The sequence below is a fragment of the Vombatus ursinus genome, unplaced genomic scaffold (assembly GCF_900497805.2).
Source record: "Vombatus ursinus unplaced genomic scaffold, bare-nosed wombat genome assembly UNPS02014772.1, whole genome shotgun sequence".
NCBI lineage: Eukaryota > Metazoa > Chordata > Mammalia > Diprotodontia > Vombatidae > Vombatus > Vombatus ursinus.
In genome coordinates, this window is record NW_020954550.1 from 21,932,650 (window position 1) to 21,959,925 (window position 27,276).

Below are 27,276 nucleotides of genomic sequence, written 5' to 3' on the forward strand. Positions count from 1 at the left end.
ATTGTTCTAAAAATTGTTCCAAAAAAAGGAGCCCAAACTTGGGAGTCTGAACATTAGCTTGGTTCCAAATGACACTGATTGTCACAAACTTTAAAAAAAATATTTTTCTGATGTGCAGAAGTGAATAAAAAACAAAAATGAAGGAAAAATTAATATTCTTTCCTCATCTGAGTTTTTCTTCATTTTTTTTCCTTTGTAGGATTTATACATGGCTCTGCAAGCATTTTCATTTAAAACGAAGGACATTGAAGAAGCTATGACAAATACTGTTTTATATGGAGGTGATCTTCATTCTGCCTTGGATTGGCTTTGTTTAAATCTTCCAGATGGTAAGTAAAGTGGCTTTGAATACGTATGGCTTTTGAGCATTTTCTGCCTATTACATGAAATTTATAACAAACTTTTCATTGGTATTTAATGGCTTATGCCCTTCAAAGGCAATCCTTTTTTTTTTTTTATGGACAGAAATTTTCCTGCTTTTTCTCTGTTTGTTTATGTAGTCGATGTAATAATGAACTATTTTACTTTTAGATACTTTAATAAAATATCCTTTAATAATAATAATAATATGTGATTTTTTAAAAAATCCTTCAATAAAACACATGCTATTTTTCTTATATCGAGTTCTAAAATACTGTTATCTTTTGTTGTCAAGTATTGGAAGTGATATTTTAAAAATAAAGAAAAGGTCAAACTTGAGATACAAAGAAATAAAATATTTTATTTATTACCTAAAGAAACTGGGAGTTCTAGTGTCCGATAGCATCTTTTTTCTTAAACTGATGGGGCATGGATCTACCACTGAATGGCCTAAAAATAGGGTTGGAAAACTAGTATGTAGAACAGTCTCATTACCAGTAGGTGTCAGTATTTGCTGCATTTTGACAGTGTTGCAATTTAGAAATATGTTTTACCTGTGACTACCAAACCGTAAGTTAAGACCTAAATAGAGGTCATTTAAAGTTACACTTTTGTTTTGAGTCCATTGTAACGTGAGTTTAGGGTGGCCCTACTGATTTTGGCCTTACTTACTAGTTGCTTTTGTGCCAGCAGTCTGTGTTTGCTTACATGGTTGCTTTCCCCTGATACCAAATGCATAAATGTAAGAGTAGTTGATTTCTCCATGTATATTTGTGTTTGTGGAGTCATCACTTTCAACCTTAATATAGAATGTTTAATTTGTATAAAATGACAGACAAAATAACAGAAGAAGCAACTGGCACACCATTATTGATTCAATGTCATTTATCTTAGAAATAAAACACATTGTGATTTAGGTTATAGGATTAGAAAAAAGCTGTTTATTAAGTTCCATATTGCCTCTAGGACATATGCCTCTTTTTGTCATTTGCAGCCCTTCACAATCTGACCCGATCTTATCTTTCCAGTCTTATTACATTTTTTACTCCCTTTGACTCACTCTATAATCTAGCTACACTAGCCTCCTGCTGTTCCTTGTACATAGTTCTTTGCATAAGCTATCAGCTGTGCCTCAAAGGCCCTCCTCCTCCTCTCTTAGCATTCCCAGAGTCTTTCAAAGTTCATTTCAAATATCGCTTCCTATCTGAGGGCTTTCCTTACCCCCCCCCCCCAGTTACTAGTACCCTGTCCTTAGATTACTAATGTATTTAATATTTATGTATGTATTTAATATTTATTCATGAATATGTGTTGTTTTCCATGATAGAATTTAACACCCTTGAAGAGAGGGCTCATTTCATTTCTGACTTTGTGTCTCTACTGCTTAGAATGTGTAAAAGCCATTTATCAAGCACCCATGTGCCAGGCATTGTAGAGAGAAGTGAAACAACCCTTGCCTTCCCTGAAGAGCTTATAGTTTATCAGGGGTGGACAGCTGTATATATGTGCAAAGTAAATGCAAGATAACTAGGGGTAGGGGGAGATGCACCAGCAATTGGGGTATCAGGAAGGTCTTCATGAATCAGTCAGAGTTGGGTGTTTGAACTGAGCTTTGAGGGAAACTGGAAATTCTGAGATGTGAAGAAAAGGAGGAAGTGTATTGGGGGGCATTGGGTACAGCCAGTGACACAAAAGCAGGGAGATGGATGGGAAGGGCATGCCACGAAAAGGAGGGCAAAAAGGCCAGTGTGGCTGAACCTAAGAATGATGTGTGTATTAAAGCTGGAAAAACAGGTTGGAGCCAAACTGTACATGTTGAACAAAGGAGTTTGTATTTGATCCTAGAGATCCCTGGACGGAACCACTGGAATTTCTTGAGCAGAGAATTTAGAAGTATCACTTTGTCAGGATGTGGAGGATAGGTAGGAAAGGGGAGAGATGAGACAGAAAGACCCAATTAGGTGGTTGCCAATTTGGTGGTTGTTACAATTATCTAGGTAAAAAGTCATGAGTTCCTAAATGAGAGTGGTGGCCATGTGAATGGAGAGAAGGGGACAGATGGTGAAATATGTTTTAGAAATATCATCAAGATGTGGTTGAATGTGTAGAGTGTGAGAGAGAACGAGAAATGGAGGTGCATTAGGATGAGTCAGGGGTTTCCAGGGTTAGGGTATAGGACTAAGGTTTTATGGCCCTTGCTTCCAGCTCAAGAGACAGACTTATTGGGGTTCAAGGATTGAGGAAGAATGTATACTAAGCACTCATTTACAATTTCATTTATTCCACACATAGCATAAGTGCCTAGCATAAGTAAAAGTACAGAACTGAGACAGGGGTAGCCAATGGGAGGAGAAAAGAGAGGCTACATGGACAGAATCTCAGCTCCACAAGGCCACTTAGTGGACGAGAGGGCATGAAGCACAAGGCTTGGGATGCTGACAGTGGGAGATGCTGCTGCTCTCTGTGTGAGGCTTAGTGGAGCACAGTGTATTCTTATGAGGTAAAGAGGGAGCCTGGGCTTCTGGGTGGCCTGATTAGAGGCACCTTAGGGCTGACTCATTTGAGTATGGGAGCTACCTCAAAGTCGACTCATTTGCATATCAGGTTTACCTGCTGCTTGTTCCCGTGGGTAAGTCACATAGCAGGGTAGTAAATGACGACTGGAGGCCTTTTTGTTTCCTGTGACCCTAGGGACCACAGCCGAAGTAAGACCATTTTGTCACGTACAACAAAGGGTAGTTCATTTGTCAAGTTTAGCTCCTGGAAGTGTAGTAGTGCCTCTGGAGAAATAGGGAAGTTTCTTTTGATTCTCTGAAGAGCTCTGTGAGGTAGATTCTGTTCTTTCCATCCTCATCTTACAGGTCAGGAAGCTGAGATTAAAAGGGTTGAATGACTTGTCCCGAATCACGTGGCTAGTTTAGTGCCTGAGGAAGGATTGAAGCTCAGGTCTCCCTGACTCCAAGCCCAGCATGGTGTCCACTCTCCCACACAGACTTGGCAAGAGGAATTTATAGGAAATTATTTTAACAGTTTTGTTTTATTTGAGCAAGGAGAAAATAATGATGCAGCTTATAAAAAGGATAACCTTAGTCCTTGAAAATAGCATGACAAGAAATGTAGGGGCAGAAAACAAAGTAATTAAAGGAATAGGAAATTTAAAAACAAATAAACAAGATTTTAAAAGAAAAAAGAGGAATGGGACAGCAGAGCATAAAGAATATTGTAAAAAACAACTCGAATGACGAAAAAATTTGAAACTGGGGCAAAGGAGAGGTGCTAAAGGGATTTAGGGGCAAAGGAAAAGGGTGAAATTTGTAGTGTTTGGGTGGAGATTAGAAAAAAGTCTGCATTAATTGAGGTGAAGAGATCCATAGCTAAAATTAAATTGAGCTGTGGCAAAGAGAAAGTTGCATTTCAGAGAAACAGTCAAAAGGATTTGGTGTATATGCAGAAAAAGAGAAATTTAAATTACATTATGTCTGCCAAGTTTTAAGAATTCTTGACTAGCAACTGCTACTCTAGAATCATTGAATTTTAGAGCTGGAAGGGAACTAGACAAGATTTAGTCCAATTCTACTTTTTTTGTTGTTGCTGTTGTTAATATGAGGAAACAGGTCCAGAAAAGTACCATGACTTGTCTGGTATCACACAGCTAGTAAGTTGTCAAATCCCATTGTGACAAAATCCACAGGGTATATACAAATTCAATAATTTTACTAGAATTTTGCAAAAATTGTTTCAAACAAATGGGTATAATGATTTTTTAATCATACAAACATTTTTGGCGTAATGGCATTTGATTTGTAGTTTTTGAGAAAAGTGAAAATTGGATGGATTTTTGAGAGGTGATGACCGACCCTAGTTTGAAATATATAAAGAATAGATTTTTTTTTCCATCTCATAGCTTCAGGGACTTCTTTGTATATGTAATTTTGTTTTGTTTTGCATTAATTGCTTTCCTTTTCAAGATTCCCTTCCTGAAGGATTTAGTCAAGAGTTTGAAGAACAACAGCCCAAAAGCCGGCCAAAATTTCAGTCTCCTCAAACACGGGCTATGACTCCACCTCCTCAGCCACCTGGTACTAAAAAAAGGGAAGATGAGCCTGAAGTTAAGGTAACTTTAGAAATTAACAATTTAAACTTGTAAAAAAAAAAAAGACAAATTTATGTGCATTATAACTATTTGCAATAGAAACCAAATCTTGAATGGTTTTTACTTTTTTCTTTTTAATGTCTCTTTCCTTGCCTCCCTTTCTTCCCTCTTCCCCCAAGCTGCTCCCCAACACGTCTCTAACCTGTGGTACAACGGAAATAGTCACCCACTTCTTCATGTGTATGGATTTGGATAAGTTTGTTCATTTCTCTGGGACATGGTTTATTCATCTGTAAAGAGATTGGACTAAATGACCTCTAAAGTCCCGTCTAGTTCTAAATCTATGTTCCTATACTCCTACTTTTGATTTTCCCAAAACTTGGAATTCTCAGGGAAATGTTAAGTTGGATTACCATTTGGTGAAACCATGACTCAGTACAGCCATTTTGGAAAACAGTTTGGAATTATGTAAATAATGACTAAAACGTCCACACCCATTGATCTACGGCTCCTTCCCTCAAGGAGGTCATTAATAAGAAGAAGGTCTCCATAAATACCAAAATATTTATAGCAACATTTTTTTGGCAATAGCAAAGAATTGAAAAAGTAGATGCTCATTGATTGAGGAATGGCTAAACAAATTGTGGTACGTCAATGTAGTGGAATATTTCTGTGCTATAAGGGACAGGTGTGTTGAATACAGAGAAGCATAGAAGGATTTGCATGATCTAATGCAAAACAGTACTCAGAAAACTATGCACAGTGAGTACAACAATGTAAATGGAAACAACAACTACAAATACTGAAAAGCAGTGTTGTAGAATTACAAAGAATAGTACTGGCTCCAAAGAAAAGACATGAGATGATGTCCACCCCATTCCTTTGCAGAGATGGGGGAAGTCCGTCAGGTGTGGAACATTGCATATATTTTTCAGACTTTTTAGATGCATTGATCAGTTTTGCAGATTTTTTTTTAAAGAATTATTTAATATGTGCTATGTCTCTCTGGGAAAGGGCAGGGGGAGAAATTCTGATAGTATAAAAAAGATATCAGTAAAAATGTGTATTTTTAAAGTTCAATTTACATTTGTTGAGCCTCGGACACTTCATGTCTTTTAAATTTTATTTGTTAAATCAAGAAATTATCACTTTTAAATTTGATTTCCTTTCCTTATGTTGATATTATAAAGATTTTTCACCTCTAATCCTCATTTTTCTGATATTTACTCTCTCTTTCTAGCCAAAAAATGTAGAAAAGGACAAAGAGGTGAATATGAAAGAATGGATTTTGCGGTATGCTGAACAGCAGAGTCAAGAAGAAAAGACTGAGAATTCTAAAAGTTTAGAAGAAGAGGAAAAATTTGACCCTGTAAGTTAGAGATTTGTAACATGTCTTATTTTGAAGGATAATCAATTGACAAATATTTGAGTGATTACTGTATATAAAGCTCCATGCTAAATCCTTTGGGGAAATGGAAAACAATATCAGAGATATCCCTGCCCTTGGAGTGCTTCTGTTTTATCCACATAGCTATCCTACGAAAGATTGCTTAAAATACAAAGTTGTATATTGATACCATAGGAGCTCAGAGAAGGAAAAGAACACTTCTGCTGGAATGGTTAGAGACAACTTAGCAGGTAATAAGAATTTAGCTTGTCTGAGTAGAGAGAATGATAAAAACAAAGATTCAGAGACAGGGCTATATGTGTATTATCTTTCAAGCACACTAAATAGATCAGTTTATTGGAAGGTTTGTGTTCAGAAAATGACGTTTGAAATGTCCGTTGTAATAAGATATGCTTAGCTTTGAAGGACAGGTCAGCAGTTTAGAATTTCTGTTGTATACTGTTGAGAGCTCTTGGAGGTTTTTGAGCAGAGAAAAATGGTGTTTCAGAAATAACAATCTGTTAGCATCATTAGATTGGTGAGCTGAGAGACTATCGTTAAGGAAGTTGTTGGTAGTCCCCGTGGGAATTAAGCACCTGATCTGTTGTTCTGACAGTGAGAATGGAGAGACACAGAGAGAGATGGATGGGAAACCTAGAGAAGCAGAAATCAAGACGGGCTGCCTGTCTTGTCCTACAGAGTGTGTGTTGGGGGTGAAGACCTAGGGGTTCAGAGATTGAGGGTAACATTGACAAATTAGGAAGTCAGGACACGGAACCACTACTGAAAGGAAGTTGATGAATTTTGTTTTAGATATTAAATTTGTTATAAAATTGTCTAAGTTGTTGGAGAAATGGTATTAGAACTGATTGCCTCGTCTTCTCTCCCTTTCAAGGGAGTCATGTCAGATTGTAGAGCATTCTTATTTAGTATAAGTGAGAGAGAACGAATACTTAGAATTTAAACCTTGTGAGAGCTTCCCCTTTGGGTAGATTTGAGGCACAGGCCGCTCTTAGGGAGAAGCAGGTAGGAATAGTCACTGAGGAGCTCCTGATTTTTGTGAGGGTGGGTTGTTTGGGGGCAGCTGCCTCAAAGATATTGTAAATGAAATCCACGTAAATGGGACTAGTGGTTGGACTAGATGACCTATGAATGTCCTTTCCAGCTTTACAATTCTATGATGGACTTTTTGGGGAAGGATAATAGGGCTAAATGGGATTGTTTTGCTTTGATTAAACCTAGTAAGGAGGCAGTGTGGTCTGCTCTAGAGAGTTGGTCTTGGAGTCAAGAAGAGCTGGATTCACATCTTGCCTCTGACACTGTGTGACTCACTTCACCCTTCTAAGCCTCGATGTCTTTATCTGTAAAATGGGACGATACCTATAGAGCTGACCTTGTAAGGTTGTTATGAAGCTTAAATTTAATAATGTTTTGGAAACTTGTGAGTGTTTCATATTTATAAATTACTAGTGTTAGTAAGTAGTAAAGCTTCATTTAATCAATCTCAGTGATAGGTGAAGTATTCCACATAAATTTTCCAGTTAACTGAAATTCCTTTAGCACCAAAAAACTTTTTGTTTTGCCTTGCCAATAAATAGTGCTATCTTCCCTGTTGCAAGGCAAACCAGACCAGAGACCAAAATGTAGAGGTACCTCTTCCCCCTTCACAGCCATCCCTTTGGAGACCTGTAGGGATCTCCAGGTGACCTCTAGCCTCATTTTTAGCATGGCTTATAGGAAGCACTTCATCTTCTTGACAATGCCAGCAGCCTTCTGCTAGGATTTCTGCAATTTCAACCTTTTTGTGGAAGCCCCCTCAGTTTTCCTGACATTTCTGGACCCTGTACTACCACATAGTGAACTGGAGACTGAAGCTATAGGACATTATCTTTCACACCAACTAGAATATCTGTTTGGTGACCTACAGAGCTTTCTGGAGAGTCTTGAATTGTTGTCCTGCTATCTAACTATCACAGACCTCATCATATCTGACCCAAAGCCCCCATAGACTACCAGTGTCATGAAGCTGGATCTATCTCTAGGACAGTAGCCTAGCAGGTAGCCTCAGCCACATTGATGAATCTAAGTGGTAGAGAATAAGCTTGAGGACACCCACCTTTAGGATATTCTGCCCTCTCTGTCTGCATCATCCTCTCTTAACTCCCTCCTTTCTCCATCTATGTGATTGCCCCCAATCTAGCAAGGGACTGAAGGTTCTGCAGTTGCAATACCATTACATACTGCCCTACCCTGGTTCTCTCCTCCATCTCCCAGAAGTTCTCCCCCTGCTGCCTTAAATGAACCAGTCCACAGGCTAGCCTCCCTTTAAGTGTACTCGTTTCCCTGCGTTTAACCCTTAACCTAGCCCAGGCCTCCATTGTCTATTACCTCCCGGTGGTCTCCAGATACTTCCCACCCTTGATCCTATCTAGACCCCATTCTACCTCCCAGTCATTTCCATCTAGATCCTCCCTAGACCTCTTCTCTCAGATGTCTCCTCCAGTCACCCTAAACTGCTTGGCTACTCCTGGATCCCTCCCACAGTCTTTCTGTGTATAAGATTCATCTTGTCTCCATTAAGGTGCTTAGAGTCCTTAAGAGTCTAGCTGAGGGCTCAGATTCTTTTAAATCTGGCCCACTTGTATTAGCAATACAAATGCTCAGATTCCTTAAGAGTCTGGCCAATATGGCAGATCTTTAATAAACCTTGTCTTTGGCTGAAAGAAGGCTTGGTTGGGTCGAATTCATTCGTCTTTTGTTCTCAATATTTTGGGGTCCCAGCGCCCCTGAACCTCAACAATAGTAGATTAGTCACCTGGAGACCAGGTGATTTAGAGGGCATGAGACTTCTAATGGCCACAGATATGATAGGCATCTAACCCTCATCCAGAGTTCCTTCCTTCAAGAGCACTTGTGCATAAGTCATATCTCCACATAAAATGGAGAAAACTTCCCTGGGCAATGATAGTACTTTCCACCTCCTCCCTATTTGGGATGTAAGGTCCCTCAGCACCAGAGAATAGCAGCTGACTGCCCTGTTTCATTGTTTTGGATAATACTGAATCCTTCCAGGTTAACCCAGCCTGCTATGTACTCTGAGTTCAAGAATCTAGGGTATGGAGAATACAGTAACTGAAGCAGTTGTCTCTAATCCTCTTGTATCCTTATACTAAACTTTGCCTGAAACTATAAATACAAGTGCTTTGAATGGTCTCTTCTTTAATCTCTAAACTTGATTGTACAGACAAATCATTTCACAATCTAAAAGAAGTACATAGATGAGAAATCTCAACTACATGAGAAATCTCAACTACAAGGGTGAAATGATTTTCTTGGGAAACACCCTATGACAGTGCCTTGATAATCTTCAGATTCTCTTCCAGCTTTGATGTTATGATCCCGCTCTGTGACAGAATTAGTATTGCGAGTCTTAGGCTTAGACTTTGTCTGCCATTATACTTTGCCCCTTCAGACCCTTTATTTTGCAGATGAAGAAGTAGCCTCAGGAGAAGTGAATGTAGATAAACTAGTTAAATCTTGCTAATTTCTATATTAACTTCCTACTGATCCTCTCATTTGAAACAGAATGAAAGATACTTACACCTTGCAGCAAAGCTTCAAGATGCAAAGGAACAGGCAGCTTCCTCTAAGCTAGAAAAAAACAAGCAAGGCCAGAAGGAGGCACAAGAAAAAATAAGGAAATACCAGAGGGGTGAGTCCTTTCAAATTGCTTTGCTGTAAGCTTTTATTTAATTATTTCTTCTTTTGCTGTTCTAGCTTGGGAATTGTCTCAGTCTGATGTTTCTATTCGTACCTTATTGTTTCTAGTACAGAATGCCTTCCCATTTCCAAGGGATAGGTTCTGTAAATCCCTGTGAATAAACAGCTTCTCAGTTATTTGTTCCCAACATAAAATGCTTCAGATAATAGCCCACTTGTGTTCCTTTTTTCCAGTGTTTTTTTAAAATATTCTGATTGCAAGGAAGATGATTAATTTAATGAATGATGGCATATCTAATCAGACCGCAACAGAAGGCAGCAGATATTCGAACTTCATAAAAATAAGGAGATACTAGATATTAGCAGGAGGGTCAGGAGGGAGAAATAAATGAGGGGAAACCATGTTGAACCAAATGGAGAATATAAGCAGAGGAGATGGAAGGTTGTATTTTTGTTTTTAAGGGCAGGAAGAAGGGTCATCCCTAGTATTTATAGCAAAGGATCTTGCCACAAGGGGGCCTTAGGTTCTTCAAGAGACCCATCACTTAAGGTTCTAGACTTTGCCAAATCACAAATGGATGAAAATAAAAACATTGACTGATCGTCATCGTTTCTTAAGACAATGTGTTTTTGGCTAGGTAATGGGGTTAAGTGACTTGTCCAGGGTCACACAGCTAGTGAGTGTCAAATGTCTGAGGCCGGATTTGAATTCAGGTCCTCCCGACTCCAAGGCCAGAGCTCTATCTATCCACTGTGCCACCTAGCTGCCCTTCTTAAGAGAAATTTCCAAAAATTGTTTTACCAACCTAAAGTAATTTACTGAACATGATAGGAGAGGACAAAAGAGCTCAGCACATACTTCATCCAGCAAACATTTGATTTCCAATGTGATAACAATACAAATTAAAAAAGCAGCAATCCTTGGCCTCATGGAACATATAGTCTGCTGGGATGTAGTAGAACATGTACATATAGAAGTAAATAGAAAGTAATTTACAGATGGAAGAGAAAGAGAACACTAATGACTGAGAGACTCAGGGAAGGCCTCGATGGCACTTAAGCTGAACCTTAACGGTGTATTAGAATGCCAAGAGGCAGAGGTGGAAAAGGGAGACCATTCCAGGGGTGGGTTGTAGCCCGCTCAAAGACACAGAGGTGGGTAATAGAGTGATGTGTAACGAGAACAAGTAGTCCAGTTTGTCTGGAATGAAGAATAGAGTAAAATTGGTCTAAAAAGATGAGCTGGAGGAAGAGTTTTAATGGGCAGACAGAGGAGTTTGTTTTTTGTCTTGGAGGGACTAGGAAGCCACTGAAGCTTCTTGTATAGGGTAGTGACATGTGCATTAGGAATATCAGTTTGGTAACTGCGTGTGAAATGGATTGAATAGAGGAGAGATTAGATTAAGAAAAGCCAAATTGGGAGGTTTTATAATAATCTAGTTAGGAGGTAAGAGCTTGAACTAGGGTGGACGTTGTGTGAGATGAGAGAAGACAGTATTGAGAGATGTTGTGGAGTAGAATCAGCAAGATTTGGCTATGTGGGGATGAGAGAGAGAAAAACAGAGTTTGCAGACTTGGGTAACTGGAAAAATAGTGATACCTTCAATAGAAATAAGAAAGTTTGGAAGAGGGGTAAGTTTTGAGTTGTTGGAGGTGATAGGGGAAGGAATGAGTTCAATTTTAGTTATATAGAGTTTGAGATGTCTATAGGACACCTTGTTAGACATGTCCAACTGGCTGTTGATGAATTTTAGTGAGACCTTGTTCCAGAGCTGAGAAGTGTACCATGATTAGGATAAGAGATTTTTGGGAAACTAACACCAGGTCTCAACTTCCTCTGAATTATTTGTCTTTGACTCTTCACAGAATGTTAAAATTGTATTTTGTTGTTAAAATGAAGTTTTTTAAAAGTCCTGCACAGTGCCAACTTACAGTCAAACTTTGTCCAATTTAGTAACATCTGTTATTGTGAATAACACTATTCCATCATTGATTTGGCAAGTCAGTGTTTACCATTTGCAGATGAGATAATAAATGTTGACAGGCACTACTTTCTCAGGGTGAATTCCACAGCTGAATAACAATTAAAAAAAACCCAACTTTGATATGCTTAGTTAGATGAACATATGCACGTACAAAAATTTATTGAGAACTGTTGTAGCTCAAAGATGATTTGGGGAGATCCCCAAATCATCTTTCTGATCTTTCTGGCCTGCCTAGTGCAGGCTCACAGGTAATGTTTTATACTAGTCAGATTCATGAATTGGATAAACTGTTAAGCCAAAATATAATGTAAAACCACTATTAAGTATCTACTTTGTAGGAGGTACACTTTTCAAGACTCTACATGTGGTACTTTCTTATGGGAGGTAAGTCTGTTTAGGAGACCAAATTATTAAACCTTATAAGGTTGCTTGGTCTTCAGGAAATTCAAAGAATTGGATGTTCTTAAGGGATATTTCCTTTAAGCTAGAGTAGTTTAGTGAATTACCTCATAATGCTCATGAGTATTCCTATATGAAAAAATGGTTATCTAGAATCAGAGTACTCTCCCTGTAGATATACAGGGTAAACACTAACTGATTGTTGCTCTGGATCTTTCTAGGTTCTAGGTTCCATACAGACTTCTGACCTAGTTTTAAGACCAGTGTTACCTGGGATGTATAATACAATATAGTTGAGTTGATTACAGTTTTTATTGGTTGCATTTTTAACTTCTTGAAAGTGTTTTGGGATACACTTTAGTCTCTTTAAATTTGTTTCTTGATGGGAGTGACATCATCTTGGGAATACCACTGGAATTGGAGGCTTTGTTATCGTGGGCAAGTCACTTAACCACACTGAGCCTTAGTTTCCCCATGATTAAAATGGAGATGATAATACTTGTTACAAGGTAATAGAATGTTATATAAATGTGAACTGTTGCTATTTATTGTATTTGGAAGATACCCAAGCCTCACAAATAACTCATTAACAAAATATCTTAGAGTGGGTTGCTTCTGCAATTAATTGTGTCTGTTCTGGCTGGGCCTGACTCAGTACAATCTCCTGTTAGTTTAGGGTCAATATTAGAACAAAATGAGACACTCATAGCAAATTTACTTAACCACAGTGAACCACAGCTGTTCATAAGAATAGACGCTTGAGAAGCCCTTGAGTTGACTCAGTTGAGCAAAACTTCAATCACAATCTACCAGCCAAGCGTCTGAGAGTCACTTCAGCCCCTCTGGCTGCTTTGTGCTCAGGAAATGAAGTGATGTCAACAGTAGGACTAGACCCCTGAGTCCCCTGAACCAACCAAGTTTCAAGGAATGAATACTAGAACTTAAATGAGATGGGGGGTGGGGGGATTTACGATATTGCTCATCTTGCAATATCCATTTTATTCATTCTTATTAGCTTCAGTTTAAAGAGTTCCATTTAATGACCTTTTCCCTCTTTGGGACTGTAACCTCTTATGCAAGGATTGTAGAATTAAAAAAAAAATTTTTGTTCATATTTGTATTAGCCTCTCATCTGTAAGCAGTAAACAAATTTGTATGACATGACTCAAAATAAAGCTATGCTCTCCATAATTTGATCTTGGATTAAATATTCCCAGGCTGCCACACGGTTGTGGCTGTCTTTTATTGCCTTGCTTCTCCTTGATGACATTAGGACTACTGATTATTTGGAAAGCTGCTCTTCCTTTCACGGTGTATCTTTGATGTCATGCTGTTTAAGTGGTTTTTGCTTATCTCCTCTGCTGTGGTTGTCTGTTCTCTTTTGTCACTTCTCTTATTTGTCAGTGAATCTGTTAACTGAAAGAAAGTTTATACCACAATTGGGTATAAAGTCTTGGGCTTTGAGTTTGGAAGGGAATTTAGAAAACTCATTTTATAAATGAATAAATTGAGGCCTAGAGAGGTAAAGTGATCTATCCAAGGTTACAGCAATAGAAAATAGCAGAGCTAGGATTTTAACCCAGGTTTCCTAGTGCTGTCTTATCAAAAAATTTATTCATTGTCTTCTCTCTTTACTACTACTTATCCCTTGCTTTTTGGTTTTGATACAGATGAGGCTTGGCTTTTGTCATCATCAACAGTGAACTGTCCTTCCTTCTTTGGTAAAGACCACCTCACTTCCTCTGTACTCTTTATTCTTCAGCTGTGGTTGACCATTTTCATCACTGTTTGAAGACTTTTTACATTACTTCCAGGTTCTCAGCTGTTTCATACAGTTGAGGTTGGTGTTAGACTAATCACCAAATAAATTGAATATTAACTGTGCCATTTCTGGAAAATCATGACAAATATATGAAACTCTTAACATTTCAGTTTTCTTTTATAGAAATGGAAACTTTAGAAGATTATCCTGTGTTCAATCCAACCATAAAGATTTCCCAGTCACAGAATGAAAAAAAAAAGCCATCACTGGCTGCTGAAGGGGAAGGAACTTTGAACTTGAATTTATTTGAAAACTCTATGGTTGTAGAAGAAGAAAAAGGTAACCGAGTTGATCTTTGTGTGTGACTTGCAAAATGGTAATGAAATGTTCGAAATTTTCTGTCATGAGACAGTATTTTCAACTGATTAACTATCATGAGTCAGATTGCAATTTTGAATTTTATTTTATTCCATGTCAGTTGCCTCTAATGAACTTCAGCCTTACAAAAATGCTGACTCTTATACTTAATTGTCAAATAGAAGCCATTTTTGTACATAATCTATCAAACTTAGTTCTTAAGCAGAAAAATCCAGCTTATAAATCTAGAAAATAATGCTTCCTGGATTTATACTCTTTTTGGACATAGCCAGTCTTTTACAAGAATACATAGATTTCTTAAGGCCTCAGAAACAAACTTGAAAGGTTAATTTCTGAATTTTCTCATTTCTGCTTCATAGCTGGCAAGATATTTTATTAAATCATTTCCCACATTTACCCATTTAATTATCAGAACTGTTCTTTTTATCTCTTTGTCCTTCCTACTACTTTAAAAAGTGCCATTCCTAAAAATGAGGCATACGTGATACTTTGTAGATCATAGATTTATAGAGCTAGAAGAAGTATTAGAGCTCATATTATAGTCCAACCCCTTTATTCTACATATGAGCAAACTGAGACACAGAGGTTAAGGAACTTACTGGAGGCCATACTATTAGTAAGTTGCAGAGTCAGAATTTGAATCCATGCTTTCTGACTCAAAATCCAACATTCCTTATCCTGCATCATGTGATTCAAGAGATTTTTTCTGCTGCCACTTGATTCTAAGTTAAATTGCTTGTGTGCCATTTTAGCAAAAAAGAAAGATCCTCGTGATGTGAGAAATTTTGACTACACTGCTCGAAGTTGGACTGGCAAATCTCCCAAACAGTTTCTTATTGATTGGGTCAGGAAAAATCTTCCCAAGAGTCCGAATCCTTCCTTTGAAAAGATTGCAGTTGGTAAATACTGGAAATGTAGGTATGTATTTCTGGAGAGCTGAATGAATAGTTTTTAAAATGCAAATTTATAATATTGATTTCCCATGAACTGGACATTTGGAAAGATCTTTAAGTTGATATTATAGATAGATAAAGTTCACAAGTTTTATCTGACTTGTAGACATTTTTTATGTAAAGTAAATTTACATTGAATATTGATTGATAGGAAAGTTTACTTCATCAATTTTGTAAACACATTGTGTTCTACTTTAAAGAGTAAAAGTAGTTAAATCTGAAGATGATGTGTTGGTGGTATGTCCTACAATTCTGACAGAGGATGGCATGCAAGCTCAGCACCTGGGAGCGACTCTGGCTCTTTATCGTTTAGTAAAAGGGCAGGTGAGACTTCCTTTCTTCTCAAAGATCCCTAGTTATTACATTAATGTGTTGTGCATTCTATAGCTGGCCTATATTTGATGATTTTTTTTTGCTAGGTTGTCTTACGTTGTGCTGAGAAATCAGAGTCACCAACATATTACAGTGACTTATCAGTTTAGGATTTTATTGGAGTGATACTTGATTTCATAAGTCATTTGGGGGTATTGGTTCCTTTTTCTGAGTTTTAGGTTAGATTAAATGCAAACTTCCTGTTCATAAATAGATTAAAACAAAACATTAGAGAAGAAAACTTAAAAATTATTAATTCTCCTCCTCAGCTTGCCTCTAAAAAGAAGAAACGATTGGATTGTCAAAACATTATATTATAATAATAGTATTTTATCTTTGAAAAGGAAGATTCTAAAACATTAATTTGAAATCTACATCACCACTGGGCCAAGCAATGGGACTTCAACCAGTAGTTTTAATCCTAGGTCTGCAATCCTAGGTCAACAATAAACAGTATTGTTGAAAGAAACTTAAGTTTATAGTTTTCTTCAACTATGAAACAGCAGTTATGTATCTGGACAGCTTCATAGAGTTGACAGGAATAATTATCAACAGAAGCATAGGATACTATATTAGAACTTTACTCTTTTAAATAATTGTGTATGAGTGATCCATCTTTAACTCTATTTACAGTGATTTATTTCTGAATATACCAAAAAGATTCATTATAAGATATCTATAACGCTATCTAGTAGTCCATGTGCTAGGTGAACTAAATAGTTAATTCTTAGTGTATTTGAAAAGGATTGTGGATTTAGGGCTGAAAGGACCCTTAGAAATCCTGCAGTCTAATACCTGTCTTTTATACATAAGGAAACTAAAACCCAGAGAAATCAAGCATTATCCTTAACCCATCCTGTCACCCAAGGTCACTCAGCCAGTAGTAAAGCTAGGAATTTAATCAATCAACAAACATGTATTAAGTTCGTACTGTGTTCTAGGCGGCCTAATAAGCAACGAGGACACAAATACAAAGAATGAAACAGTTCTATTGGGGAAGATATTAAGTACATAAAAAGTATGGGTAAAATAAATGTAAAGAAAATAAACATGAAGTGATTAAACATAAGGTAGTTTGAGAGAGAAGGCACAAGAAATTGGCGAAATCAGGAAAGACCTCCTAGAGAAAGTGGTGCTGACTGAACTGCCTCAGGAAGAGAGGAGTTTAATGAGAAGTGGAGGCAAGATGTGGGAGATGGAATGCCACGTGTGAGGAACAGCAGGAATGCCATTGGGCCAGATAGTAGAGTATGGGAAGGGGAGGAATGTATACTCTTGGAAATAGAGACTGAGATCAGGTTGTAATGGGCTCCAAGTGCCAAATAGAGGAGGTGGGTAATAGGGAGCCACTGGAATTTTTGTTTTTGTTTTTGTTTTTTAGGCAATTGGGGTTAAGTGACTTGTCCAAGGTCACACAGCTAATAAGTGTCAAGTGTTTGGTCTGAGGCCGGATCTGAACTCAGGTCCTCCTGACTTCAGGGAGCTCTGTCCACTGCGCCACCTAGCTGCCCCACCACTGGAGTTTTTTGAACAGAGAGATGACATGGTCAGACCTGTGCTTTCGGAATATTTCTCTGACAGATTTGTGGAGAGTGAATCAGATAGGAGAAAGACTTCACAAAGAGACTAATCGGGAAGGTCATGGCAGCAGTCCAAGAATGAAGTGATACAGGCTGAACTGGGGTGGTGGCAGTGTGTGAGTACAGAGAAAGATATGGATGCAAAAGGTGCTTTAAGGGCTGTCAGGCACAGATAGGTGGTTCAGTGGGTAGAGCACTTGGGTTAGGAAGGCCTGAGTTAAAATCTGGCCTCAGACACTTATTAGCTATGTGACCCTGGGCCTCTGTGGATCCCGTGACTCTGTTTGCCTCAGTTTCCTCAACTGTAAAATGGAGAAAATAATAGGGTTGTTGTGAGGATCAGATGAAATATTTATAAAGTGCTTAGCACTTAGTAGGTACTTAATAAATACTTTCCTTCCCTCCCTATAGAGATAGAATCAGCAAGATTTGGCAACTAAGAAAAGGGTGATTCAGGAATTAAGTATGGTTCTAAGGCTGTGAAATTAGATGACTAAAAGCATGGCATCTTCCTTGACAGGATTAGGCAGGTTTAAAAAACAGGTGGGTTTTGGGGAAAAATGTGTTCTATTTTAGGCAGGATAAATTTAAGATGCCTCTGAAGCATACAGTTGTAGATATTCCTTAGGCAGTTGGTGATACAGTACCAGAGCTCAGGGAGACAAGAGTTAAAGATTTGGAGATGTGGAAACAATGTCCAAGGAGTCCATTAGAGGACTAGGGCAGGTCCAGGTAGTCTAAGTCTTTAAAAGCTAAATAGGGTGGGGTGTGGAGGGCAGCTGGGTGGCACAGTGGATAGAGTACCAGCCCTGGAGTCCGGAGGACCTGAGTTCAAATATGACCTCAGACACATAACACTCACTGTGACTCTGGGCAGGTCACTTAACCCCAATTGCCTCACCAGAAGAAACAAAAGGGAAAAAAAAAGCTAAACAGTTTATATTTTGTCCTAGAAGCAATAGGGAGCCAATTTGGTTGAATAGGGGAATCACCTGGTCTGATCTTCACTCAGGGAAAATTCCCCTAGCAGTATTGTGTGGGATGGACTGGAGTGCCAAGACACGAGTCGAGGGAGCAGTTGGGGCTGCTGTAATAATCAGGGTGAGAGGTGATGAGGAATTGGGATGGTCACTGTGTGAGGGAAGAGAAGGGGCAGATGCAGAAGATGTCGTGCAGGTATAAATGGCAAGATTTGACAGCTGGTTGGATATGTGAGGAGAAGAGAGAGTTAGCATTTCTGATTCTAGAACTAGCCCTTTTTCTACTGGGCGAGGCTGCTAATGGAGCCTCTGGGAGCTGAGGGGGACACCATGAGAGGTTATGGAGATGAGGGCGAGCACACAGGCTGCTTTAGAGAACAGGCTGTGAGTGATAGTGCAGCATCGGACAGAGAAGGGATGATCAGAGGGCAGGAGGAAAATCAAGACAGTGGTGTTTCCAAAGCCCCAAGAGGTGGGGGGACTACCCATGAGGAAGGAGGGGTGGGATCAGTGGTGACGGGTGCTATGTGAATGGAGAAAGGTGAGGATACCACCAGGTCCAGCAATTAAAACTTATATATACACTTATATAAAAGTTATACACTGATGTTGGGCTGCTTTATCCTGTGGTCCCTAAAGGTTTTGTCTGGAGTTATTTCATACAGGGCTTGCTTTTTTTTTTTTAAATTATACATTTTAAGTGTGAACTGCTTGAATCAGAGGATGATTTCCTGGTTGTTTGGTCTGTTTTTTTAAGTGCACTGGAAAGGGACGAGATAGCAAGACTTGAACTGTAGACCACTAGAGGATCTGGTGTGTTCTCCACATTTTGGTGACTTTTAAAAAAGGTTCCTCAAAAGAACAGGCTCATATGGTGTCATTTTTCTCCTTAGTCTATCCATCAGTTGCTTCCTCCCACTTATCGAGATGTTTGGTTGGAATGGAGTGAAGCAGAAAAGAAAAAGGAAGAACTGAATAAAATGGAAACCAATAAGCCTCGTGATCATTTTATTGCCAAGCTGCTTGATAAACTAAAGCAGCAGCAGCAGCAGCAGCAACAGCAACAGTTGGAAAATAGAAAAGATATTTCTGATGATCCTGAGGAATCCTGGGAAAATTTAGTTACTGATGAGGATTTTACTGCACTCTCTCTGGAAACTTCCAACATAGAAGATTTGGAACCTGTCAGAAACCTTTTTAGAAAGTTGCAAAGCACCCCCAAGTACCAGAAGCTATTAAAGGAGAGGCAGCAGTTACCTGTGTTCAAGCACAGGAATTCAATTGTTGAAACTCTCAAAAGACATCGAGTAGTGGTCGTGGCCGGTGAAACAGGAAGTGGCAAAAGCACCCAAGTGCCCCATTTTCTTTTGGAGGACTTGCTGCTTAATGAATGGGGGTCAGGCAAATGTCACATCGTGTGCACACAGCCCCGAAGAATCTCAGCAGTGAGCTTAGCCACTAGAGTGTGTGAAGAATTGGGCTGTGAAAATGGGCCTGGTGGAAAGGTAAGGGGTGCTGCCTCCATTACAGTACTTACTCCCCCCCCCCCAACTCCAGGAGCCTAATGAGTCTTATTACCCAAACTTACTCATTAATTCATTTGGAAAACAATTATTAAGCCCTGAAGCACTGAGTTGAGTGCCAGGAGTCATATAAAAATTAGATAAGACAAGGTGTCCTGGACTTTAAAGCCTGTTAGAGGGATAAGACAGCTTTTGGTGATTCCATGGGGCAACTGGGTGGTGCACTGGGGAGAGTGCCAGGCCTGGAGTTGGGAAGACCCGAGTTCAAATCCAGCCCCAGACACTTCTAGTTGTGTGACTCTGGGCAAGTCTGCTGTCTGGCTCAGTTTGCTCAGCTATAAAGTGGGGATAATAACAGCAAGGTTGTTGTAAGGATCAAATGAGGTCATATTTTAAAAATACTTAGCACAGTGCCTGGCACACGTTGTGCTTATTTCTTTCTTTTCTTACCTCCCTCCCTTTCTTCCTTTCAGATCACATGTCCAAACGTTTTTTAATTTAGATGAGGCAATAATGTTATTGTCCTGAATATACTACCAAAGCAGCTGGGTTATATTTTGGATAGAGTGCTAGACTTTGAGTGAGGAAGACCTGAATTTGAATCTTGCCTTAGACACCTACAAGCTGAGTGACTTACATAGATCACTTAGCTAGCAGGTTTTCTCAGCCTCAGGTTGCTCATCTGTAAAATGGGGATAATAATAGCACTACCTCACAGAGTTGTTATGAGATCGAAGGAGATATTATATATAAAATGCTTTGCAAACTTTAAAGCACTATATAAATGTTAGCTATTCTGTATCTCAGAGTCAAAAATCATCTAGCTTGACTTGAACCTTTATGGACATGCTCTCTCTGATGAACCTAGTTGAATAAAATCATTCAGCCTTTGCTTGAAGACTTCCAATGTTGAAGGGTTCACTTCCTCCAGAGGTAGCCCATTCTACTTTTGGGGAGCTCTAATTAATAGAGGTATTCCTTATATCAGACCGAAGTCTACCCCTTCCCTTCATTTTTCCTCTGTTTACTCTCTGAGACAGCAGAGCACATCTGAACATTAGCTACATGAGTCTTTTACATATTTGAAGGCAAGTTTTTGTTTTCCCTTCTCTAGGCTGAGTTTCCCTAGTTACCTCAGTTAGTCCCTAGGTGATCTCTTTATCACTCCCCTCTGAAAATGTTCCAGTTTGCCAACATCCTTCCTAAAATGAGGCACCCAGGATTCTCCAAACAACATTACATTTCTCACGTGCAGAGGGTGAAAAAACCATGTTGCTTTCAAGTAATGCTTAAATATACAAACAAATTAGCAAAAGGAAAACACAAGTGTTGTTGCTGCATTGATCCAGTTACGTCCAACTCTTTGTGACCCTGTGGACCACACGTAGCACTCCAGGCTCTTCTATCCTCCATTATCTCATAAAGTCTGTTCAAGCTCATGTTAGTTGCTTCCATGACACTATTTATCCATCTTATCCTCTTCCCTACCCTTCTCCTTTTGCCTTCAGTCTTTCTCAACATCACTTTTCCTGTGAGTCCTGTCTTCTCATTATGTGGCCAAAGTATTTAAGCTTCAGCTCCAGCATTTGTCCTTCCGGTGAATTCTTTAAGGATTGACTGATTTGCTTCTTGCTGTCCTAGGAACACTCGAAAGTCTTCTCTAGCAACACAATTCAAAAGCATTGATTCTGTGGCACTTAATTTTCATTATAATCCAATTCTCACAGCTCCATGTTACTACTGGAAAAAGCATAGCTTTGCCCATACAGACCTTTGTCGGCAAGGTGATGTCTCAGCTTTTTAGTATGCTGTCCAAATTTGCCATAGCTTTCCTTCCAAGGAGCAAGCACCTTTTCATTTCATGACTGCAGTTTTTGTCTGCAGTGATCTTTGAGCCCAAGAATATAACGTCTGACATTGCTTCCATTTCTTCTCCCTCTGTTTGCTAGTGACGGGACCAGTTGCCATGATAATAGTTTTGTTTTGTTGTTGTTTTTTTTTGGTTAAGCTTCAAGCCAGTTTTTACACTAAAAATAAAATATAAATGTTATGAGCACATATATGTAGTCTTTCTTACCTTCCAACTTGTGTGTATCTCTTTTCAGTAGAATATGGTATCAAGCAGTCTTTTTAAATATTTTTCCAAAAAAAAGGAAAAGTTCAAGGATAATGTGGAGTACCTTAAATATAATTGTCCTTCATTATATGACAGTTTAGTATACAAAATTTCTTTTTAAGATAGCTTCAAAATGAGAAATTTTACTTCATATTCTTTCTGTTAGTTGTATTAATAAGATGGGTGGAAAAGGGTTGGGAGAGAGGGGTGACCAACCTCAGACCTAGCATCTCAAGGGGACTTTATGGATTGCTCTTTTGTTTAGGACCATATGAATATGTCTCCAATTTCATATAGTGGAATGAGGTTTAAAATACTGAAACTTGTTATTGAATCTTTACTGGAATAAATATCTGTTACCAGAGGCAGCATGGCCTAATGGATAGAGAGCCAGCCTTAAAGTCAAGAGGACCTGGGTTCCAGCCTTGCCTGTGATCGGTAGTGACTGATATTGAGCCAGTGTATATGATACTGAGCAAAGCACTTATCTTCTCAGTGCCCCAGGCAGTTTTCTAAGACTTTAAGTTGCCAAATCATTGCTGGTCTGCGTTGGTAGAAGTAATTTCCTCACCACCCAAAAATCACAGGTCCTGTAAAATCAATTCAGAAAGAAATGTGACTTAACTGTTCCTAACTTGTTTTAACTATGTCAGATCCCTACTATGAGAAATTAATTAATCACAGTGTTGTATTCCACCAGAATTCCTTATGTGGGTATCAAATTCGAATGGAGTCTAGAGCTAGTGATGCCACTAGGTTGCTCTATTGCACTACAGGGGTTCTGCTCAGAAAACTACAGGAAGATGGGCTTCTGACAAATGTGTCTCATGTTATTGTAGATGAGGTAAGTAATTCTCTAATCTTATTTAACCAAGGTAGAAGTTCTGAAAACAAATATACTTTAAAGTAACCCTGTTTCAATTGGTTTGTAGTAGAATCATCAGTTAATATATAAAATTGTTATTACACAAAATCTAAAATTTTCATCAGAAAGTCACTTGTTCAGTTTCTTAGGAGAACTTTAAGGGAAGAATGTGTGTCAGCTCTTTGCCCAGTGTATTTCTTCTCCCTACTATTTCTGGTAACCAAATTCAATATATTTTTCAATATATTCACTATTTTTGAATTTCCTTTTAAAAAGGAATAAATTTGAAGGGTGGGGAAAGGTAATGGAAATTTGGTTTACAAATTTGTTTTGCAGTTCTTTTAAATAGTTAATTTCTTTGCCTCGTGATTTAAATGGACATTTCAAATCACATTATGTGAAGTACACCCCACCTCTAATTCCCCAGCTTCCTGTATAATATACTTGTTTTATTACAGTACAACAGACTATATCACTTTGTAATCTAAGACCCAAGTATAACTTAAATAATTAAAAACATAAAGACCTTTTTTAATTCAGAGTATTTCTGAGCTGCTTGTTAATTCATTAAAGACAGTAATAGTGGTCAATTCATTAATTTTGAGAGTTGGATACAATTCACAAAATTCTGGATTAAATGATAAGTATTTGAAGAAGAAAGATTCAAAATTGAGATTTCATATAGTATTTCCATATGGTACTAATATTTTCAATATCAAGATCATGAAGAGATACATGTATAACTTTATCTTTTGATGTGTTTTGCCTAAGGAGTTATTCCTTAGCTTTTCTTAATATAAATATAATGAGAATTGATCTATTGTAGTATCACTAGAGGGAAAGCACCTATGATGAGGAACATTCTAATTTGTGATCACTATTGGGATTCTCTTTGGTTGTGCCTCTTACTATATTTCAAATAGAATCAATTTTTTCTCTTACAATAGGTTCATGAAAGAAGTGTCCAGTCAGATTTTCTACTAATTATCCTGAAGGAAATTTTGCAGAAACGTTCAGATCTACACTTAATTTTGATGAGTGCTACTGTAGATAGTGAAAAGTTTTCTACTTATTTCACACACTGCCCTATTCTCAGAATTTCAGGAAGAAGTTATCCTGTTGAGGTAAATGTTTATTTCTCTTGTATGTATAAATAGAGACAAGTTCCAACCAGGACGTTTTCTTTAGTGGTGATACCCTATAGTTTTTGTCCAGAGTTATTCCCAAGACTGATTGCCCTTAGGGGATGAGAGGAGTAGAAGGAAGCGGCATTGTAAACTTGTCAAAGCTCTGAGGTGCACGTAGATAGGCAGCATATAAGTATTCTGCCTCCAAAACGTTTTAACCGTCACAGCTTGACCAGACTCGGGGCTGGCTACCTTGTAGCATCCATCTCCCTCTGTCTGCTTATTTCCCCCTAAAGTATTTGTAATATTTATATCTGCTGTTCCTCATGTTTATTTTCAGTTTTCCCTGTCAAGACTGCCCGTATGTCTGTTTTAACCAGTTTTTCCCACATAAAAACATATTTTGGGGTAGAGGAGATAAGTGTTAACTTTCCCTAAGACTTGAATTTCTATCAGAATTTCCCTGCGGATTTAACCCAAGCAGAAGAGAAGTTATTATAATTTATAGTTAATGGATCAGAAGTTTTGCTTCATGAGGTGATCTTTCCCATCTAGGTAGTACTGGAGAATTGATCATATGATACAGTGACGTGAATGAAGTGATGATGTATTTGCTTTCTATTCCCTGGACAATGTAGGTTTTTCATCTTGAAGATGTAGTGGAAGAAACAGGCTTTGTACTGGAGAAGGACTCAGAATATTGTCAGAAATTTCTGGAAGAGGAAGAGGAAATAACTGTTAATGTAACAAGTAAAGCTGGAGGAATCAAAAAGTATCAGGTTAAAACATAACTATTTTCGTTTTTTAAACGTAATTTTAAGAATCTTTGCTACCCACATCAAGAGAAAGAACTATGGAGTCTGGATGCAGATCGAAGTATACTACTTGCTCTTTTTTTTCTTCTGTTTTGTTTTGTTTCTTCTTTCTTGTGGTTCCGCCTAGTGGTTCTATTTCTTCTTTACAGCATAACTAATGTGAAAATATGTTTAATAGAAATGTATATGTAGAACCTCTATCAGATTGCACACCATCTTGGGGAGGAGGAGGAGAAAATTTAAAACTCAAAAGCTCATGGAAGTGAATGTTGAAAACTAAAAATAAATTAATTAAATTTTTAAAAAAAGAATCTTTGCTACCATTATTATACTATTTAATCAGATATAGCATTCCACAGAAGTTTTAAAATTGTGTCATTGATATGTTGAATGAGGGGCTTAAATTGAAAAGAAATGGTAGAGAGTCTTAGATTCATTATCTCAAAATCTCTGACTTCCCTTGGTAGGCAGAAAGAACCAGAACCTCACACTTAAGAGGCTCTTATCTTCATGAACAGAGGATGGACTCTGTAGATCCAAGCTGTTGTTTATAGGAGAAAAGGCCGAGGAGTATCTCTCTAAACTACATAAAAAGGGGGCAACTTTGGCAATCTTTGGTTAATAATATTACTACTCTTTTTTTTTAAAGTTGCCCAGTTATGTTGGTGCCTCTTTATTAAAGATATTATTTTAAAACTTTGTAATTAGGTATGAAAACAGGAGTGAGGCACCTTTATTATTTTCAAGGTCTATTGACTCAAAAAAATCAAAGACCACTTAAGCAGTGTTTTTACCTAAAAACAACTTGAAACAACAATGAACAGTAACTGAGAAATGGATGAAAATTATGTATATGGAATATAATATTTATTTGATAATTTTTTTAAAAAACAACTTCAGCTTTATATTATAGCTAGTTAAGATAAAGAGATAGTAGAGATAAGTAGTATAAAATTCTTCCTGCCCAAGATACCATTTCTGCCACTCCTCAGTGCAGATCTTCAATTTAGTCACCAGGTCATGTGCCACTTTGAAAGACCTTTATTTAAAGTAAAAGAGTTACGTAGCAAAATTAAATGGGCATAGGGTCAAATCTTTTCTCTAACTTCTGAGGTTGAAAACTACAGAAGTCTTCGAATTATAAGTGTTTTCTTAAATTTGATCAAATTCTAAAAACCTAGAAAAGGTTCTGAGATGAAGGGAAGTGAATTAGTAAAGACTTCATAGTCTGAGTATTTTTCTCAGTCTAAATATTTTTCATTTGCCCCAAGATAATTCATAGGATTTTCCAGTTCATTTGCTGAGGACTAGATTAAACTGACTTAAGAGTTTCTCACTTCTGGAGAAGAGAATTATTCTAAATGTTGTATGAGATCTATGGTCTTAGGGAAGGAAAATGGGTAAATTAGATGTTGTGGATGAGCAATAAACTTCGAGTCAAATGACCTGGTCGGGGCCCCTGTCCTAGCACATAGTAGGTGTTTAACAAATAATTCTTGAATGAATGAAGTAAATGAGACTTAGCTGTACCATTTACTAGCCTTTTGACCTTTGACATAGAACCTCAGTTACAAAATGAGCATGAGTGTACTTAGACCTCACGGGATTGTTATTGAGCAAAGTGTTTTATAAATTCTAAAGCCACTATGTTTTAAATGGTTGATTTTGTTTTTGTTTTTGTTTTTGTTTTTTAAAATAAAGCTTTACATGTTGTGATGATTTATTTTTTTTAATTTTTTTTGTTTGTTTTTGCTAGGTAATGGGTTTAAGTGACTTGCCCAGAGTCACACAGCTAGTAAGTGTTAATGTGTCTGAGGCTGGATTTGAACTCAGGTCCTCCTGACTCCAGGGCCGGCTCTACCCTCTGCGCCACCTAGCTGCCCCTTTTATTATTTATTTATTTATTTATTTATTTTGTATGTTATGATGATTTAGACTATCTAGTTCAATTTGAGCTGGAGAAAAAATGGCAAACAATTCATACTTTCAAATAACTCTGTTTGTCTCTGTCCTTTTTTAGGAATACATACCAGTACAGACTGGTGCTTGTGTTGATATAAATCTGTACTACCAGAAATACAGCATCCGAACTCAGCATGCTGTGCTTTATATGAATCCCCATAAAATCAACCTGGACCTCATTTTGGAGCTGCTTGCATTCCTAGGTATATTTCGCAGACTTTTTCGGATATGTCGTATTCTTTTAGTTGGCTGTATTTTCTTGCAGTTGATGAAGAGATGCCTGCTTTGAGGCTTACTCATTTCTTATTTTTGATTGCTGTTTTCTTTGTGTAATGTGAAACAGATAGAAGTCCCCAGTTCAGGAATGTAGAAGGAGCAGTATTGATTTTTTTACCTGGACTTGCTCACATTCAGCAGTTGTATGACCTCCTATCAAATGACAGGAGATTTTATTCTAAAGAGAGGTAATGTCTTTTTATTCTTAAGGGTTTTTAGAATGGATAATTCTTTTTGGAATATGGAGAGTTCTCAGTTATGAATCTGGTTTTCGGAAGTTTATTCTGAGTTAAATTTTAGTTTTACACTGTTTTTAAGCATTTTTATCTCCTGTCAGTTCTCAAGTATCTACGTTAGTTAGTGAATATTTTAAACAATATTTTTTACATAGCCCTGTTAAAATTGTGGATCCACCATGTAAATATGGTTCCCAGGCTCTCCTGGGGTTCCATATTTCTTAGTATCTATGAGGATCTGGAGGGAGTCTTCCTGTCAAGCTCCATGATGGTGACCTATATGGGGAGCCATTCTGGACACTGAAAGAAGACCCTGCTGAGATTGCAGCTCAAAATAATGTTTAATCAGCAATGTATTATATTTGTTTATATGGCAACATTTCGACC

The 27,276-nt window shown here is 37.8% G+C and overlaps 1 protein-coding gene across 1 annotated transcript in view; it reads left to right on the forward strand.

Moving 5' to 3' along the window:
- The window catches only part of DHX29 (DExH-box helicase 29), a 57,160-nt gene that overhangs the window by 12,849 nt on the left and 17,035 nt on the right, over positions 1 to 27,276 (forward strand). The window contains exons 4-16 of the mRNA XM_027863564.1: positions 200 to 329; positions 4,329 to 4,474; positions 5,694 to 5,822; positions 9,426 to 9,552; positions 13,890 to 14,045; positions 14,837 to 15,002; positions 15,238 to 15,361; positions 18,863 to 19,474; positions 22,309 to 22,452; positions 23,421 to 23,597; positions 24,239 to 24,379; positions 26,436 to 26,580; positions 26,721 to 26,841. Coding sequence (XP_027719365.1) covers positions 200 to 329; positions 4,329 to 4,474; positions 5,694 to 5,822; positions 9,426 to 9,552; positions 13,890 to 14,045; positions 14,837 to 15,002; positions 15,238 to 15,361; positions 18,863 to 19,474; positions 22,309 to 22,452; positions 23,421 to 23,597; positions 24,239 to 24,379; positions 26,436 to 26,580; positions 26,721 to 26,841 — 2,318 coding nt within the window. The remainder of the gene's footprint in view (positions 1 to 199; positions 330 to 4,328; positions 4,475 to 5,693; positions 5,823 to 9,425; positions 9,553 to 13,889; positions 14,046 to 14,836; positions 15,003 to 15,237; positions 15,362 to 18,862; positions 19,475 to 22,308; positions 22,453 to 23,420; positions 23,598 to 24,238; positions 24,380 to 26,435; positions 26,581 to 26,720; positions 26,842 to 27,276) is intronic.